Consider the following 16,461-nt stretch of genomic DNA (forward strand, 5'->3'; position numbering starts at 1 on the left):
ATTGATAGCTGTAAAAGAAGTTCAAAATGCGTCTTACTGCATAATGGAAATAAATTTGCATCAATTCCAATTGCCCATTCTATAAAACTCAAAGAAGAATATGAAAATGTCAAATTAGTTTTAGAAAAAATCAATTACTCGGAGCATCAATGGTCGATCTGTGTGGATTTAAAAATGGTTAATTTTTTTCTTGGTCAACAAAGTGGATACACGAAATACCCTTGCTTCATTTGTATGTGGTACAGTAGAGCAAACAACGTCATTGGGAACAAGATGTTTGGCCTGAAAGAAATTCTTTAACTGTAGGTAAAGCTAATGTAATAAGAGAGCCGTTGGTGAGCAGAGACAAAATTATACTTCCACCATTGCATATTAAGTTAGGAATGATAAGGCAATTCGTAAAAGCTTTGGCAAGATATTTGTAGAAAATTTGCAAAACTTAGTATGGAAAAGTTGAAAGGTGGAATATTTGATGGTCCTCAAATACGGCAATTGATGAAAGACGCTGATTTTATTAAAGTTATGACTGTTCCGGAAAGTAAAGCTTGGGAAAGTTTTGTGTTGGTAGTCGAAAATTTTCTAGGTAACCATAAAGCATCAAATTATGAAGAAATTGTACAAAATATGCTGACAAACTTTCAGATTCTAGGAGCCAAATGCCTGATTAATTTTTAGGGCTGTTTCGGCAGCGCTTTGGTTCAATTTGAATTCTTAGAGGAAAATTGTCTGAAAATCGCTTAACGACATCATAAAGTAATGAGCTGAAACGAGGCAAGAAATTAATTTTGAAAAAAAAGAACAGTATCAATGTATAGAGTACAAAATTCTTCATCGATGAGTATATACAAAGTAGAATAAATATTTATTGAGATATGGAGCGACAAAAACACATGATATTAAAACGGAAAAAACGTTTGAAACAACCTAATAAGTATTTATAGTCAATCTCCGCTTTCACTTCTATAATTTGTCGAAGACAACGATTTAAAAAATCTAGAAGAAAATATATTCAATATTCCAAAATAGAGTATGAACAATAGAAAATAATCATATCTGGTGTTTATCGAGTTTCATCAAAAATTATATTTCTTCAGAAAAGCCGCTTTCTGCGATAAAACGTTCAGGAGTAATTCTGCTGAAGGGCAGTTCTTTGTAGAAGGAATTAAGTAAATGAGCTATTATTCCATCTTAATTTACGTAGGAAGTTTAATTAATCTACTTTCGTTAAAATTGAATACACTTAACTTTGAAGTAGTGCTCCGAAGATTTGGATATTGCAAGAAAGTTTGAATTATACTTCTGTTGTCGGTTGACGAATCGAATTTCGTTTTAAGAAAAGTCAAAGCCGGAATCCTTCAGTGAAATTCAATATTTTTTGAATTGGTAATTCTGAATGAAATATAAGGAACTTTTTGAGGAACGATTATAAGAAAATATGAATAACACTGGATCTAAGAAATGAACACTGTGCTAGAAATTACGTTAGACCTTGTTAGTTTTCGATATTTGAAAATAGGCGTTCTTAGGGGGGCGCCCAATTAGCAAAACGTTTCGGACAAACAAATTATAAAACTGTATCTCTCCCAGAAATGTTTTCAATGTCTTTATGATAAAATAGCCATGAGTAGGAAATTGGTACCGTTTTATAAAATATTATACTTAGTCTTTATTATCTAATATTTTTTAAGGCCTTTGACAAACACTACAAAACAGTTTTATAAACATTTCGTCAGTTACTATAAAATTTTTGTAACGCTCTTAAAAAGTAGTTTTGTAAAGTTACTTATAAAATGATTGAAATACAATTTCATAAGAGTTTTTTAGTAGTTCCAGGTGAGCGTTATGAAATATAACGATAACGATAGAAAAGTGTTCAAAATGTTTTCTTGAAGGCGCAAGAAATAATTTTATATTGGACACAAGGAAAATATAATAGATATGTCACCAACTGAAAACTTTCAAATAGAAAGGTTGGCGCCATTTTAATAATGTCAATTTTGTACTTTGAAGACATTTTTTGTGCTCCTAAGATTGATATTTAAATTGCGAATGAAATTTTATTGACAAATGTATCCTATGTATCCTATTATTAGCAACATTTGAGCACGCCACTTGTTTTACCAATGTTTTTGGAAAAAATTATTAACTATACAAAAATTAACTCTATCGATGTATCAATTTTCTAGTCGCAAACTCAACTCATTTTGTTGTGAATAACATATTCTTATGATATCTATGTACTTTTCAGTTGTAAATATCACTTTAATGTGCATTCAATGTCAGTATTCTGAATTTAAAAAGGCGTCATTCATAAAATAATTTGCTATCTATCAATATTTTTAACGTATTTTAGCTACTATGTTACCTCTATAAAATTGTTGAGAAACACTTAGTGGATGTATTGCGACAGTGTTGGACTAATTTATTCGATTGATGATCTATTTATTTTGTGGAAATTCATATTGAATATAGAATAATGAAAATAACTTTTGTCTGATTTCTACTAAGTTTATTATTTGTTACGATAGGTTTGCGACTGGCCGTAACTAATAATAAACATAGTAGAAATTAGACAAAAGCTTCGAAGTTAACGAAAATGTCTTTGAACATATTTTGAAATTGAGCTAAAACATTCAGAACGCTACATGCAAGATTATGTGTAACTAGGAGTTTTAATGAAATTGCAGGTGGTGGAAGAAAAGAAACTGTAACAACGGCTGAACTAGAAGAAGCTATACTTGATGCGATAAAAGAAGATCCTTTAAATAGTACCATGAAAATTGCACTGCAGCTGAAAGTCAGCCTGAAAACCGTACGGACAGTTCTAAATAGAAACCTCCTATACCCATATCACATACAGCGGCTCCAAGCTCTACTGTTTCGATTATTGTTTTCCAGGTGGTTGATTTATACGATGGCACACAATAATGATTTTTCACCAAATATTTTATTAACGGACAAAGAAAATTTTTCACGAAATGCTATTATGAACTTTCACAATGACCAACGAAAATCCCCCCGTCATTAGAGAAAGCTATTTTCAGCAACAATTTTTGCTGAACAGTTGGTTAGGAATGATTGGCGACTACCTGGCTGGCTCATTTTTTGTTCCAGCTAGATTAACAGGTGAATCCTACCCGAACTTTTTGCGAGTGCCGGTAGTTATGAGAGGCAACATGTCGTTTATACACGACTGGACTCCAGTTCATTTTAGTGTTCTTGTTCGTTAGCATCTCGACATCACCTACTCTAATCGTTGAATTGGACGCGCAAGGCCTCAAAATTGGTCAGCTCGCAGTCCTGATATGTATCTTTTAGATTTATATTTATGGGAACATCTGAAGGATTTTGTTTATAAAACTCCTGTATTAGATGTAAATGACTAGATGACTTGAATAATTGACACTTGCAATGTCATAAGGAATACTCCAGGTATTTTTTAACTTGTCAGATGAATCAATGACGAATGTTCATAGGAACTTGTTTTCTTGAAACGACCTAACGAACCACTCTCTTGAGTTTGTTACCGTAGTTAGGAAACACCCCGTATAATAAATCTTAACAATTGTTATCGAATTAGTTTTGTTTCATATTTCTTGCATTTTCGAAGTATGTACAAGTTACCATACAAATCTGGGAAGAAGCCGTGAAAAACTGGAATATATGATTTGTTCAACAATGCTCATCTTTTTGATGTTCTCTGTGTGCCTTTTTGAGCTTTCTAAAAACCATAACTGTTTTCAATCTCAAAACTTGTATTTTGTTATCGTTGATAGTATACTTTGGGATCTACCTGTTTGTGCCAAACTGAAAATGAATTAAATACTGTAACTTACTTTGTGTACTTTGATTGAAATAAGGTAACCGATGTTTATTCTCCACCTCTGACCCGTACATTTTAAGACAGTTCTCTTTTGCGTCATATCGATGCCTTTCTTGCTTTTCGATAATTTCTTGTATGTGTTGGTTGGGCATAGTTGAAACCTGAAACAAAAGAAAACGTTACTGTTGATATCCTATATTTCTTCTAAGATATAATGTCTTTCAACGATCCCACTTTATTTCGGACATGTTAACATTTTCTATAAAATTCGAAATCAAGATTATTTGGTGATTTTTTGAAAGCAAAGATGTTTCGAAGTTTGTAGAGAATAATAAGATATTCTGACATATTTTTAATAAGCCCATTGCCTGAACAAGCGATGGGGACGTTTGAACGAAACTCATCCAGAAAGGCGTGAGACGAATCTCCTTATCAATATAAAAATATATAAACATAATGATCGACCTCAATAGATCCTGAAAATAACTATATATTACTGACATAATAACAATGTGAAATACATGAAAATGATTATGAAATTGATTCCTCATAACTATATGAAACTGGGTTCATGAATGATTCAATAAGGACTCAATAAGTCCATTTCTACAATACAATAAATCTTATAGATATACTTTCGAACAGAAACATTATTCCGTTCTGTCCAGTCCGTACCTTCCCGCACGTCCCGTCCCGTCCCGTCTCGCCCGTCCCCCCCCCGTCCCGTCCCGTCCCGTCCCGTCCCGTCCCGTCCCGTCCCGTCCCGTCCCGTCCCGTCCCGTCCCGTCCCGTCCCGTCCCGTCCCGTCCCGTCCCGTCCCGTCCCGTCCCGTCCCGTCCCGTCCCGTCCCGTCCCGTCCCGTCCCGTCCCGTCCCGTCCCGTCCCGTCCCGTCCCGTCCCGTCCCGTGCCGTCCCGACCCGTCCCGTCCTGTCACGTCCCGTCCCATTCCATCAAATACCTTCCCTTTCCGCCTCGTTCCGTCCCGTTGCGTTCAGTCCTTTTCTGTCCCGTTTTGTTAGTTTCTTTTCGTCCCATCTTGTCCCGTCCCGTCTTGTTCCATCCCATTCCGTTCAGTCCCCCCTTCCCGTCTCAACCCGTCTCGCTACCTGTTGGGTTACGTCCCGTCCGGTCCAATCTCGGCTCATTCCATCCTATCCTATTCTATTCTATTTGGACGATTTTTATCATTCACCTAAAATGTGAAAGTGACATTTTTTCATACGCTATGGCGAATTTACTGAAGTAAATGCATACCAACATTCTGCAAACAACGTACGTAATACCTAGTAGATTTATCAATGAATTTCATATTATGGGTTCATCTCGGTGGATTCCCCGCAGACAATTTTTTCACCCAGTAATTTACGAACTACTCAGATGATTAATGGATATTTTGTAGCAAAGAGATTATATAATTGGATTACATTCGTCTGTAGGGCTCTCTGGTGTACAATAAATATTCGTTATCGTCTTAACCGGCAGTAATTGTCAGACCATTCAGAAAAACCCAACATTTTATGACCAAAAGACGAGGTTTTATTACTGTGATACTCGGCCATTTACGAATTGAAGTTTAGAGGTTGGATTGAATGTTAACGATGCGTGTTACTAGTCTTTATTGAAATAAAAACTTAATTTTCTACACCCGTACTCTAACAATACACTTATATGACCATAATCCGTTTCATAATGATATCCATTATGATACAGATTTTTCATAACGATACAGATTATCAACCAATAGAAACCCATAATTTTCCAATCAAGCATCCTGTTCCTTTGTTTGTCCTAGATTCTATCCTAAGTAACTAATTGCTTTATTTGTCAAAATCAGTTTTCATATTACCTACCTATATTATCAAAATGTCAGAAAACAGCGATATAGAAGGAATACCATCGACTTCAATATTTTTAAAAGATCAGATTAATTACAGTTGTTATATTCAATATAAATATAATTAGAATCTTTATAGTTTTCATATATCCATGATAATACCATTAAGTTTGTGTTTTTCTTTTAAATATGAGTTAATTACTGTAAATGTGTTCAATACAAATATAATATTTATAGTTTTTCATTATTTATCGGGTTTAGAAAAAATGGCGTATGCAACTCTCATGTAATACACTCGCATATACCATACAAAACTCGCCTTCGGCTCGTTTCGTATCCCGGTTAATGCTCGTGTCTTAATAACCATCATTACATGATCGTTGCATAATATACTATTATAGGTACAGGGGTATTCCAATTTGAGTTTCAACAGGGATATCGCAATCCTGAAAAGCTAGAGAATAGATTGTATGGTGGCAGAGTTGACTATTTTCGGTTACAATTCAAAGAATAAATCGACTCTAGCTTGTTTGACTACGAACGTCTAAGGGAACCCCAAACTGTGAGTTTTACTGTATCTACTTCGTTCACGGAGATATTGAAAATCTGTTTTAACGTCGTCACGGAATTATTTGATTCACTATCAGTATTTGTCCATGAAAATTTTATACAAGATAATATCCGACTTGGATCATCTCAATTTGTGAACACGAACTTTTTTTTATCGGCAATGTTCATTTCATGATGTTGAATCGAATTCTTTTCAATGATTTTGGGAGTTTTGGTGATCTGATAATCACCAAGTAAATTATTATTTTTTCTTACGGCCCTTTTGACTGCATTATTGTTAACACTCCATTATTTGAATGCTGTTAAAAAGAATCTGTTTAAAATCTGTTTTATCGTTAACCAGCTGTCGCATCCCTACAAACAATAACCCTCAGAAGTCGAAACTTGTGCGAGCTAAGGATTAACGAGGTCTTACCTTTTAACATGTGATTTATATCACGGATTGGACGATGGCAAGTGAAAATCGACCATTCATCCTGTGGGTTGAACCACCGACCAATACGGCAGTTTATTCGAGTGAGTGAATAAAGCACCCACGTCGAACCGATCGGCTGTCGACCGACCAATTTGGAACTTATAGGACATGAAAGTTTGATGTTTTTGAACCCTCGAGAGTTGTACAAAGTAGGAAAACTTTCCTGAAAATATCAGAACATATAACTCATTTCCGTACATGGTTCATTTACCTGATAATAGATAGATATGATAGATACAAATGATAATAGAGACAATAGACAATCTTGAAGAATTTATTTAATGATTATCAAATTGCTGAAACTCACATGAATATCGTGAGAAAGTCAATTAATTGATATTGTATAAGCATTGCTGCTTAAAAGTCACTACAAAAATTCAGGTCGGTATTTAAAATTTAGAAGTTAAGTTGTCCTAAGTTGGGCGACGACATGTTGAAAAAATTGTTTCAATATATTCTAATAGCTCATTAAGTTCCAACAGAATAAACATATTTCGATCAGCTCTTGAGAAGATGAAGCAAAACATAAAATTGTAAGATTTTTATTTTTGTCAGTATAAGTCGGTAACTAAAAAAGTCAGAGTCTGAAAATATAGATTACGGCCCTCATTATTGATGAAAATTTCATTTTTGGTTTTCTACTTTTTCAATAGTATACAGTGTGTTCCCAAAGCGAAGAAAAAGTTCTATAAAATCGTTGTCGGAAGTATCTCAGAAAAGTGCTTGTTGAGATCGATTTTTATTTTCATATTATTGTTTTTTGGGCTTGTAACTCTTTCGATTTTTCATCTTTCCACCCACAAGCGGTGGCAGTCACAGTAATTCAAATGGCAAATTGTCTTCTGTGATAATTCGAATGATATAAAACCGCGGACACGTGTCCGCGGCTCTGGGCCTTGTCAGCCAGATGTGAAAATGGGCAACACTTGTTTGCCGAAACGTACACATAAGCACGGAGTCACCAAAAGGAACCAACTGTATATTCGTGGTTTTCGTCACAGAAAACTGGGTGTTGGCGAAAGGAGTTGGATTAGTTAGCATAAAAAACCCAAAAGTGAAAACATGATACCCAGATCTTTCAGCAATGTCAGTCTTTGATTGAAAAACCCAACCCAGTAGCATAAAAGTACTGAAAAAATTTTAGATGACCTTGTAACAATAGCGATTTGACATGGAGAAATGAAATGCACCTGCAGCAAAGTCAAAATTGATAATTCTGATAGCTCAGTATATTTCCCTGCCTACAATTATTAGTCGAAAACTAATTACAGTAACAGGCGATTCTAGCGCTAGATAATTTTTGATCAGCATAGCAATTCATAGAGGAAATGCTGCATCAATTTTTGGCACTATGTCTCCTTTTCAAAGTCTTGATGACATTTTTTCCGCCCACAAAATTGATCTGATATAACAAAGTTTCCAGATTTAACAGATTTACCCCAGCTTCTTCTATAGAAAATTATCAAATCGGTAATAAAAGTAAATCAGAATATAGTTTTAAAACTTATGTGGTAGAAGACTCAACAGGCAACTCAAGTCATGAAAGGACAAATGCAGAAGAGAAACAATGTTCAAACCCGTGGAAATTTTGCGGTGATTCAACCAATAGCCAAATCTCCACCTTTTGACCACCACACGCACACTGTGATGACCCACCATCATCGGCCTATGTCTGTACCCGTCAACAATTTTGACGGAGTCGCTATTGACCAGGATGCCGAAAACAAGTTCAACAACAATCTTCTCATATTCCCTTTCAAGCACTCCAGAAGGTACTACCAGTTTGTAGATCCAGACTGTTATATGATGGCTACGTTTCTATCTACATACACGATCGACGGTAGGGCAGTGAACTTGCAGCGAAGGGGTCTGCTTAATCAAAGCAATTACTGCTACATCAACTCGACTTTGTAAGCCCTAATCGCATGTCCACAACTTACTGAACAGCCTGAAGTCTACCCGGTTGGAATGCGTCGTTTTGTGGATCAGTTTGTTTACTCATTTCCTACATTAGGATGAAAGACGGAAGAGTGGATGAAAAAATCAAGAATGACCAAGAAGTTATAATCAACACGGGCATCCCATTCGGTTCGACGTAGATTTATAAAATGTTGCATAATATACGGACAGACTGGATCCAGGGTAGACAACAAAATGCGGAAGAGTTTCTATGTTTTCTTCCGAATGGGCTCAATGATGAAATGTTTGAGCTAAAGGAGTTGGTTGAATATTACACTGGAGATAAAAAAAAATTCTCGTTGACTCTGTTTTGAGCAATAATTCAAATAATGAATGGAACGTAATGGAATCGAAAAATAGAGGGCATTCAACCAGAAGGATCCACTTCATCAGTACACCGATAAGTAACATCTTCGGAGGCAACTAAAGTCAGCCATATTACTGAGAATATCCAGCCTTTCCTTACCCTGCCACTCAATATTAAGGAAATGGAGACTGTCAGAGAAGCGCTCAAGGAACTGGTCTGCAAGAACAGTTTAGAGGGGCTGACTTCGTCGAAAACTAGGTTAGGTTAGGTTGGGTCTGAAGTGAGTGGGTCTATTCGACCCCCATAGCAACCCGCGGGGGTTTATTGTGGCTCACACCTATTCACTCTCGACCAAATAAACCCAGCTTCTTAACGAAGCTGATTAGCTGTTATGGTGAGTGGTATTTCAGGTCATATGGTAAGAGTACAGCTCTGCCGAACTCTAAAAACCTAATTCGATCCCCAGCGGGGCAGGCACAACGTATATGCTTTGCTGTTTTATCAATAATGAGGTAGCCAGATAGTCAAGGTGCAAGATTCTCATCTTGATACCCGCGACAACCTTCCCATATGAGGGTTTTTGCACGTCAGCTACACCTGACGATGCCTTAGATTCAAATGTGCAGGGAAGGATTTTGGTGAATCATCATTTGAGCGCAAACGTTTGCTAACCTGTTCATGGAGGTTTGTTCGTCTACCTGAGACAGATTCTGCGTATGCCGCTCAAGAATTTAGTGCAAGGTGGTTTTAAAAGGTATCCCTCTCTAGAGGAGACGACTCAATCGTTTCCTGGCTGCACCACCTAACTTCTTTTTTTTAGGTTCAGTTATTGGATCAGGAGTTAGGGAGTTGAGAAGTTCTCGCTCCTGAACTAAATTTACAGGGAGGTCAATTGGAGTCGTAAACTTGACATTAATTTCCTCTGTAGACTCGTTCCTTATATAAATGTAGAGGAAGATGAGTTGCAGTCGTAAGCTCGACATCCATCTCCTCTATAGACTCAGCACCAGAAAGAATTTTTAAGTTTACACTGTCCATAAAAGTCTCACGAGTAGCTAAGGAAAGAAAGTCAATCACGGCAGAGCCCCGCATTACCGTGACAAGGCGATGCTACGACGAGAGGGTGCCCGGAATCTCGAAGGTTTCGTAGAGACAGCTTATAGGCTCAGTGTCATTCATCCTCTCGGCACGGATACACCTTAGATTAGATACACCTTAGATACACCTTAGAATTAAGCCATCGTTGGGATGCCATTCAGTTAGGGAATAACAAAACCACAAGTGATTCTGTCAATCCCGTATCCAGCGGGGCTACGTGGAAGCAGGCATCCGATGGCCGGTTTCCTCAACCCCCACATCCCAAGCCAATGCACTTGTCAAAAATAGCATACACAGTAGTTCAGGCAGTGAAAGATAGACAAGGACAGCCAACCCGCCCGTTGAAAACTAACGAGAAGGTCGAAGCGTGGGAGTGAATTATGCTCTAAAATTTTCCTGTTATCCTCATATTGAATTTGAAGTTTTTCGAATACAGCCATGACGGTTGGACGAAGTTGGACGGTTGGACGAAGATTATCAAGGCTTTGGAGTTTGCATTCGACTAGAAGATTGATTCTACATTGGTATGGTCGGAAGCACAGTCTCCAACAGAGAAGCACAACAAGCTATTCGCCGTCGTTTACCACGAAGGCAAAAATGCCAACATTGGACACTACGAGACCGATGCCTTCCACGTCGGCTACAAGTGCTGAATACGGTTCGACGATTCTTCGGTTAAGACCGCGCAGGAAGAATACGTGCTGAAGCCCCAGGCAACTCGAGTTCTTTAAGCTTGTCGCCTACTTGTTCGGTACAGCACAGCACGGCGCTGTCCGTTGCTTGATGACGACGGGAAGTACCATTGCCCATTTGTCCAACAACAACCAGCATACTGAAGGTGCTGTTTGTTCGATTTCAAATGAATTTCAGTTAACATCGAGCGGTGAGAGAAAAATGTCTATCTCTAGCAGTTCTGATGAAGAAGTCGTCATTATAGTTGCCGCGTTATTAAATGTCACAAAACAGAAGGATGCAGGTCCATCCCATAATTCGAAAGAGGGCAAATCTGGGACAGTTTCGTGATCTTTTCAACGACCTGAAGGAAGACGAGAAATTTTTTCGTATGACTCCAGGCAAATTTTCAGAACTTCTGGATATTCTAGACTCTAGAGCCTGCCATAACAAGCAACTCAATTTTTACTTGTCCATTTTCATAGTACCGTCTGACACCGTGCTGTCAACTGATGGTATAGCAAAACAGAGAGATAGAAACTTCCCAGGCACGTTTGGACAAGTTGATGCTGGCAAGCGCTGGCCGGCGACGCCTTCACTTGGCCAGTCCATCACAGCAAGTACCGTTATTTGCCGGACAGGATCGGAGAGCTGGAATCCTTTCCGGCGGCGGACGCTCTTGGCTGTGCCGTGCCGGGCTAGTAGGCGGTTGTCCATTCATTTCCATTGTTCCAATTCTATCCGTATTTTGACAGGACGGGCCGACTATGCTTTGCCGGACAAGTGTGCGACAAGATTTATTTGCTGTTCTGCAGCGATCGGACCATAATAAGGCCCCTTAGGGGTATGAGGTTGCTGCGTTTACGTAGTGTTCAGCGCCTGGAATCGTACAGAATTTCTCATTTGAGTTTTTATCGAATTTGATTTCATGTTGGTTTTACTGGATTTTTTATTCTTTAATTCTGTTGTAATGTGAAAAATGTACTTTGTAATTTTTTGATTTGGCTGTTAATGTGTATTTGATACCAAGAAAAAGGAAAATTTTTAGACTAAAATGGAATATAATAATCTAACATATTCTTTAACAGAAAAGAATTGTTAGAAAGTGCTTGATTATTGAAAATGATCAAGATGTTACTCTTTGTTTGAGCAAACTGATATCAAAATTGTCTCCAACTTCGATATAAGTCGTTTATAAAGTCGATTCAGGGGCCGTTCGAGTTCGTTCCTATTTACTTTTTCTTACAAAAATAGTAATGATTTGCATCTACACGATATACTTCAAGGAACTTCGATGAAAACCTTCATTAACATGCATCATGCAATGGAAAGTTTCGTGCACGGTGACATCGGAAACTCTATAGTTCGTTAACTCATGATAACAGTTTGAAAATAAAAATATTAGTGGTTAGAAGGAGTCGATAGGAGTTCCTTCTTTGTCTTTTAGGAGGTTTACATGAAGACGTTTATAAACCTAAACCGATCTTAACGGAGATTGACGAGAAATTGAGCGACAGCGAAAAAGCACAAATCGAGATATTTGAGTATTGTAGATAATTTCGTTGGTCAATTAAAATCTACGATGAAGAGCACTACCTGCGAACACTCATCAGTAAATTTATATCTTCTTTGGGATTTGCCACTCCCCATACTTATGATACACTGCTTGGAACCTTTGATGTAGTAATGAATATTACTGGAGTTTTATCCCAACACCAAACCATTATTTTTTACACTTCGACACGTGTTTCGATCACCAAGGGATCATCTTCAAGGGGAAGATTGAACTAAAAATACGTACAGTTTGTCGAGAATAGGAAAACGTGCGTAGAAGACAGGAGTAGAGACGCCCATAGCCCAAGTCAGCCGAATTTGTCTGTTGTGAAGTGAGCATCGCGGGTTATTCGAGGGTACAGTCCGAGCAGAAATAAAGCGTGAAGGGTACAATTTGAGTATTGTAACTCAACCAGGATGGAGTTTAAGTCAAACCTAAATCGTAAAGTGCTGACAATTTAAACAATGGAAGTTATAGCCAATTTTTTTTATGCAACGGGAAGCGACAGAAAATAAACCTATGAAGGATTTTAATAAAGTTCAAGAAAGAGCTGCTCTGGCAACTGGCGTAAGTTTAAGCAGTATACGAAAAATTTCAAAGGAAAGGAAATTGATTGAGAATGGAAAAGCCGCTGCTTTTTTGACACCGAATATAAAAAGAAAGAAAGCCGCCGCTAAAACTTACTTAGATGGTTTTGATAAAGGATTGCTTCGAAGATTTATTATTAATTAGTATACTGTCGATAAAAAAGTTCCAACTCTTCGGCGCATACATCATAAATTTAAATTCCAAAATAACTATGCTGGTTCCTACGGAAGCTTGAGAAAAGTTATGCATGACATGGGATTTCGTTGGACGATAACTAAAAATAATCGAAAATTAATCATGGAAAAGACAGATATCGTTCAGTTAAGAACAAATTTTCATGGACGAAAGCTATATTCATTCCTCGCATACCCACATAAAAACCTGCAATGACAACACTAGTGAAGGTTTACATAAACAAGTATCAAAAAGGCAAAGACTAATAATAGTGAATGCGGGCAGTGAAAATGATTTTGTGAAAAATGCTTATTTAAAATTTAGATCAAATACGAAGTCAGGTGATTATCATATCGAGATGAACTTCACGAATTATATAAAATCGCTACAGGAGATGCTTATTTCTAATTTAACACCAAAGAGTGTCTCAGTGATAGACAAAACTTCCTATCACAATGTGTAGGTAAATAAGTCTCCTACTTTATGTAATAGAAAAATCGAAATGATGGAATGGCTATCACCGAGTAGATATTTAGTCTGCGGTGCATGCTCACGACGATAATGAGATATTGTGAGATTGAAAGATTCTATATGCTGTGTAAGTAAATCATCGTGTTGGAATTTATTGCGTTTTTTATGTTTTCCGGCGTAAACAATCGAACAAAAACTACAACTTATTTATAACCTCCAAACAGACAGTTAACAGCACATCGCACTATCTCACCAACTTACTAAGCAAAAAGGCAGTAACTCACATGTGCTAAGAAAGAGTGCCGTATATACATTGCATATGCCGCACTTTTGTTGAATATATTGCATATACTGCTTTTGTTCCTAGTATTCACAGTGAATTTTGTACATACGGCAAACAAAATCAACGAATATTTCCACTCCTGATAGTATATACGTAGTTTTTGCTAGGTAAAGAGGACACAAAATGTTCATACTCTACAACCATCCGAAAATTTCAAAATGACCTCCTTTGTACATACGTCACTTTTGCTTAGCAGGGCAGCATCCCCTCGACAAACCGTTAATGACTTGAAGATGATCACTTGGTGATCGAAACATGCGTCGAGGTGTTAAAAATAACGGTTTGGTGTTGGGATGGAACTCCAGCAATATTCACTCCCCATACCACAAAGAACTGGCCGATTGAGTTCGTCACAATGCTTGGATTCTTCACAAGAGAGAAAACTTTGAATGGAGATGAAAAACCAACGTGTTCGAGTTGCAAGGAAAGAAGGAAATGCACAAAGTCCTGATCAATCCACAGGCTTGCATTGAATTTCGTCTAGATGGATTATACAGGGTCCTGCAACAGTGGCGCGGTGTTCCATATCTCTATATAGGAAGCAGATAGGAATCTAATTTTCTATAATATTACCTTATTGCTCGAGCTCGACAAAATAAAAATTTTGGCGGTCACACAGGGTGTTCGATTTTTTCTGGGCGGATCCCAACTGTGTCTTTTTAAATGGTAACCTATATTTTTAATCGCTTTTTCGGTTTCTTCATAGAAAATAAAATAAACTTTATGTATATCTGCACTTCGAAAATATTGACGGTTTTCGAGATATCTAGCATGACAGGTTTTTTTTTCCAATATTCGTCACTCAGAATATTTGAAATTATAAAGTGGTGCCAAGTCCAGTTGAAATTTTTTTTTGGTCGAATATTCTACATTGGTAACTCTCTCAAACGATATATCTGAAATCGACCTGTGATATACAGGGTATGAAAAACCGCTTGCCAAATATTGTAAATGAAAATTTGCAAAATCTTCCTTAGATTAAATGGAACACCCTGTATATTATTGATCCATAAGAAGCGCCAACGAAACCTCTACAAATTTCATTAAGTATTCCCTATGGCTAAGTTCAATAGTTTTTCTTAAATGAGCATTTCTTTCGAAAAATGGTCATTTTTTTAAAGCGAAATAACTATTTTTTTCATGTTATTATATTCATTCAGAGCTTGAGTTCTAGATATTCAAATTTGTCAACTGGCAAATTACAAAACTACAAAAGGGAGAGTTTAATTAAGGTTGATAATGAAACTTTTATAAAATATGTTCAACATGTCTTCCATTTTCTTGAATGCAGAGCTGAAGTCTATGTTTGAAAGACTGTTCTACCCTGCGCAAGACAGCTGGTGTAATGCTGCGAAAAGCATTCGTTATTCTAAGTCGCATATTTTCGGGAGAAGTTGGTGGCTCAACGTAAACCATATTTTTTATGTATCCCCATAAGAAAAAATCTAGTTTCGTCAAATCTGGTGATCTAGCGGGCCACCGTACAGGCCCATTCCGTCCTATCCATTTATTGGGAAATACTTCATTTAGATGATCTCTCACTTCTGCCGAATAGTGAGCAGGTGCACCATCATGTTGTAACCATATTCTATTGCGGAGGTCAAGAGGAATATCATCTAACAAACCTGGTAAATCATTTCGTAAGAAATTGAGATACATTGCACCATTCATATGTCCCTCAAAAAAGTATGGACCAATTACATATTCTCCAATGATGCCTCCCCAGACATTTATCGACCACCTATGTTGATAATCCACCTGTCTCAATAAGTGAGGATTTTCTGTCGCATAATAATGGTAATTATGTCGATTTACAAATCCATTTTTATGGAATGTCGATTCATCCGACCATAAAATATTATTGAAAAAATATTCGTTTCGACGAATTTTGTTCATGGCCCAATTGCAAAATCTCACTCTTTTCTCGAAATCAGCATACAGTAGTTCTTGATGTAACTGAACGTGGTATGTATGCAAGCGATGTTTCTTCAATACTCGTTGCACTGATCTCTCACTTATATCCACTATTTCCCCAATTTGTCGTTGACTCCTACTAGGATCTTCTTCAACAGCAAGAAGAACTTGCAATTCATTATCTTCATTAGTAGCTGGCTTGATGCGCTCATGTTTGGAATAATTAATAGATCCAGTTTCAACGAATCGTCCCAAGACCTTTCGGAAAGATCTTTCATCTGGATGCCTTCTATCTGGATACCGTTGAGAATAAATTCTACTTGCCAATAAACAATTCCTGTCTGATTCACCTAATATGAAAATCATATCAATCAAATCACTTTTTGATAACAACATTCTGATGAAATTATACCGACAGTTCAACTTCACGATTGACTAAAAATTTCAATATTCATTTGCAGCCAAATATTTTGTTCTGTCATTTGCCAGACTACTTGATTTCCAATAAATATTTCATTCGCTGAAAGGTTGTTTTAGACCGAAAGAATATGGCACAAATTCCGAGATTTTTGAAATTATTGTAACTATTCAAGAACGTCCATTTTGTGGTGTAATTCGCAACTTGTTTATCTAGCAACAGGTAATTTTAGGAATGGGCGATATTTTAAGGAAAGGGT

At 37.1% G+C, this 16,461-nt stretch overlaps 1 protein-coding gene across 3 annotated transcripts in view; it reads right to left on the reverse strand.

Annotated features, from left to right (window-relative positions):
- Window positions 1-16,461, reverse strand: part of LOC111503664 (vasoactive intestinal polypeptide receptor 2) — a 266,571-nt gene that overhangs the window by 38,776 nt on the left and 211,334 nt on the right. For all 3 annotated transcript variants that reach the window (XM_074178839.1, XM_023158028.2, XM_023158027.2), the window contains one exon: window positions 3,837-3,984. In XM_074178839.1, coding sequence (XP_074034940.1) covers window positions 3,837-3,984 — 148 coding nt within the window. The remainder of the gene's footprint in view (window positions 1-3,836; window positions 3,985-16,461) is intronic.

This window comes from Leptinotarsa decemlineata, unplaced genomic scaffold (assembly GCF_025532065.1).
Source record: "Leptinotarsa decemlineata unplaced genomic scaffold, Ldec_3_MD MMD2_tig00004307_RagTag_RagTag, whole genome shotgun sequence".
Taxonomy (NCBI): Eukaryota; Metazoa; Arthropoda; class Insecta; order Coleoptera; family Chrysomelidae; genus Leptinotarsa; species Leptinotarsa decemlineata.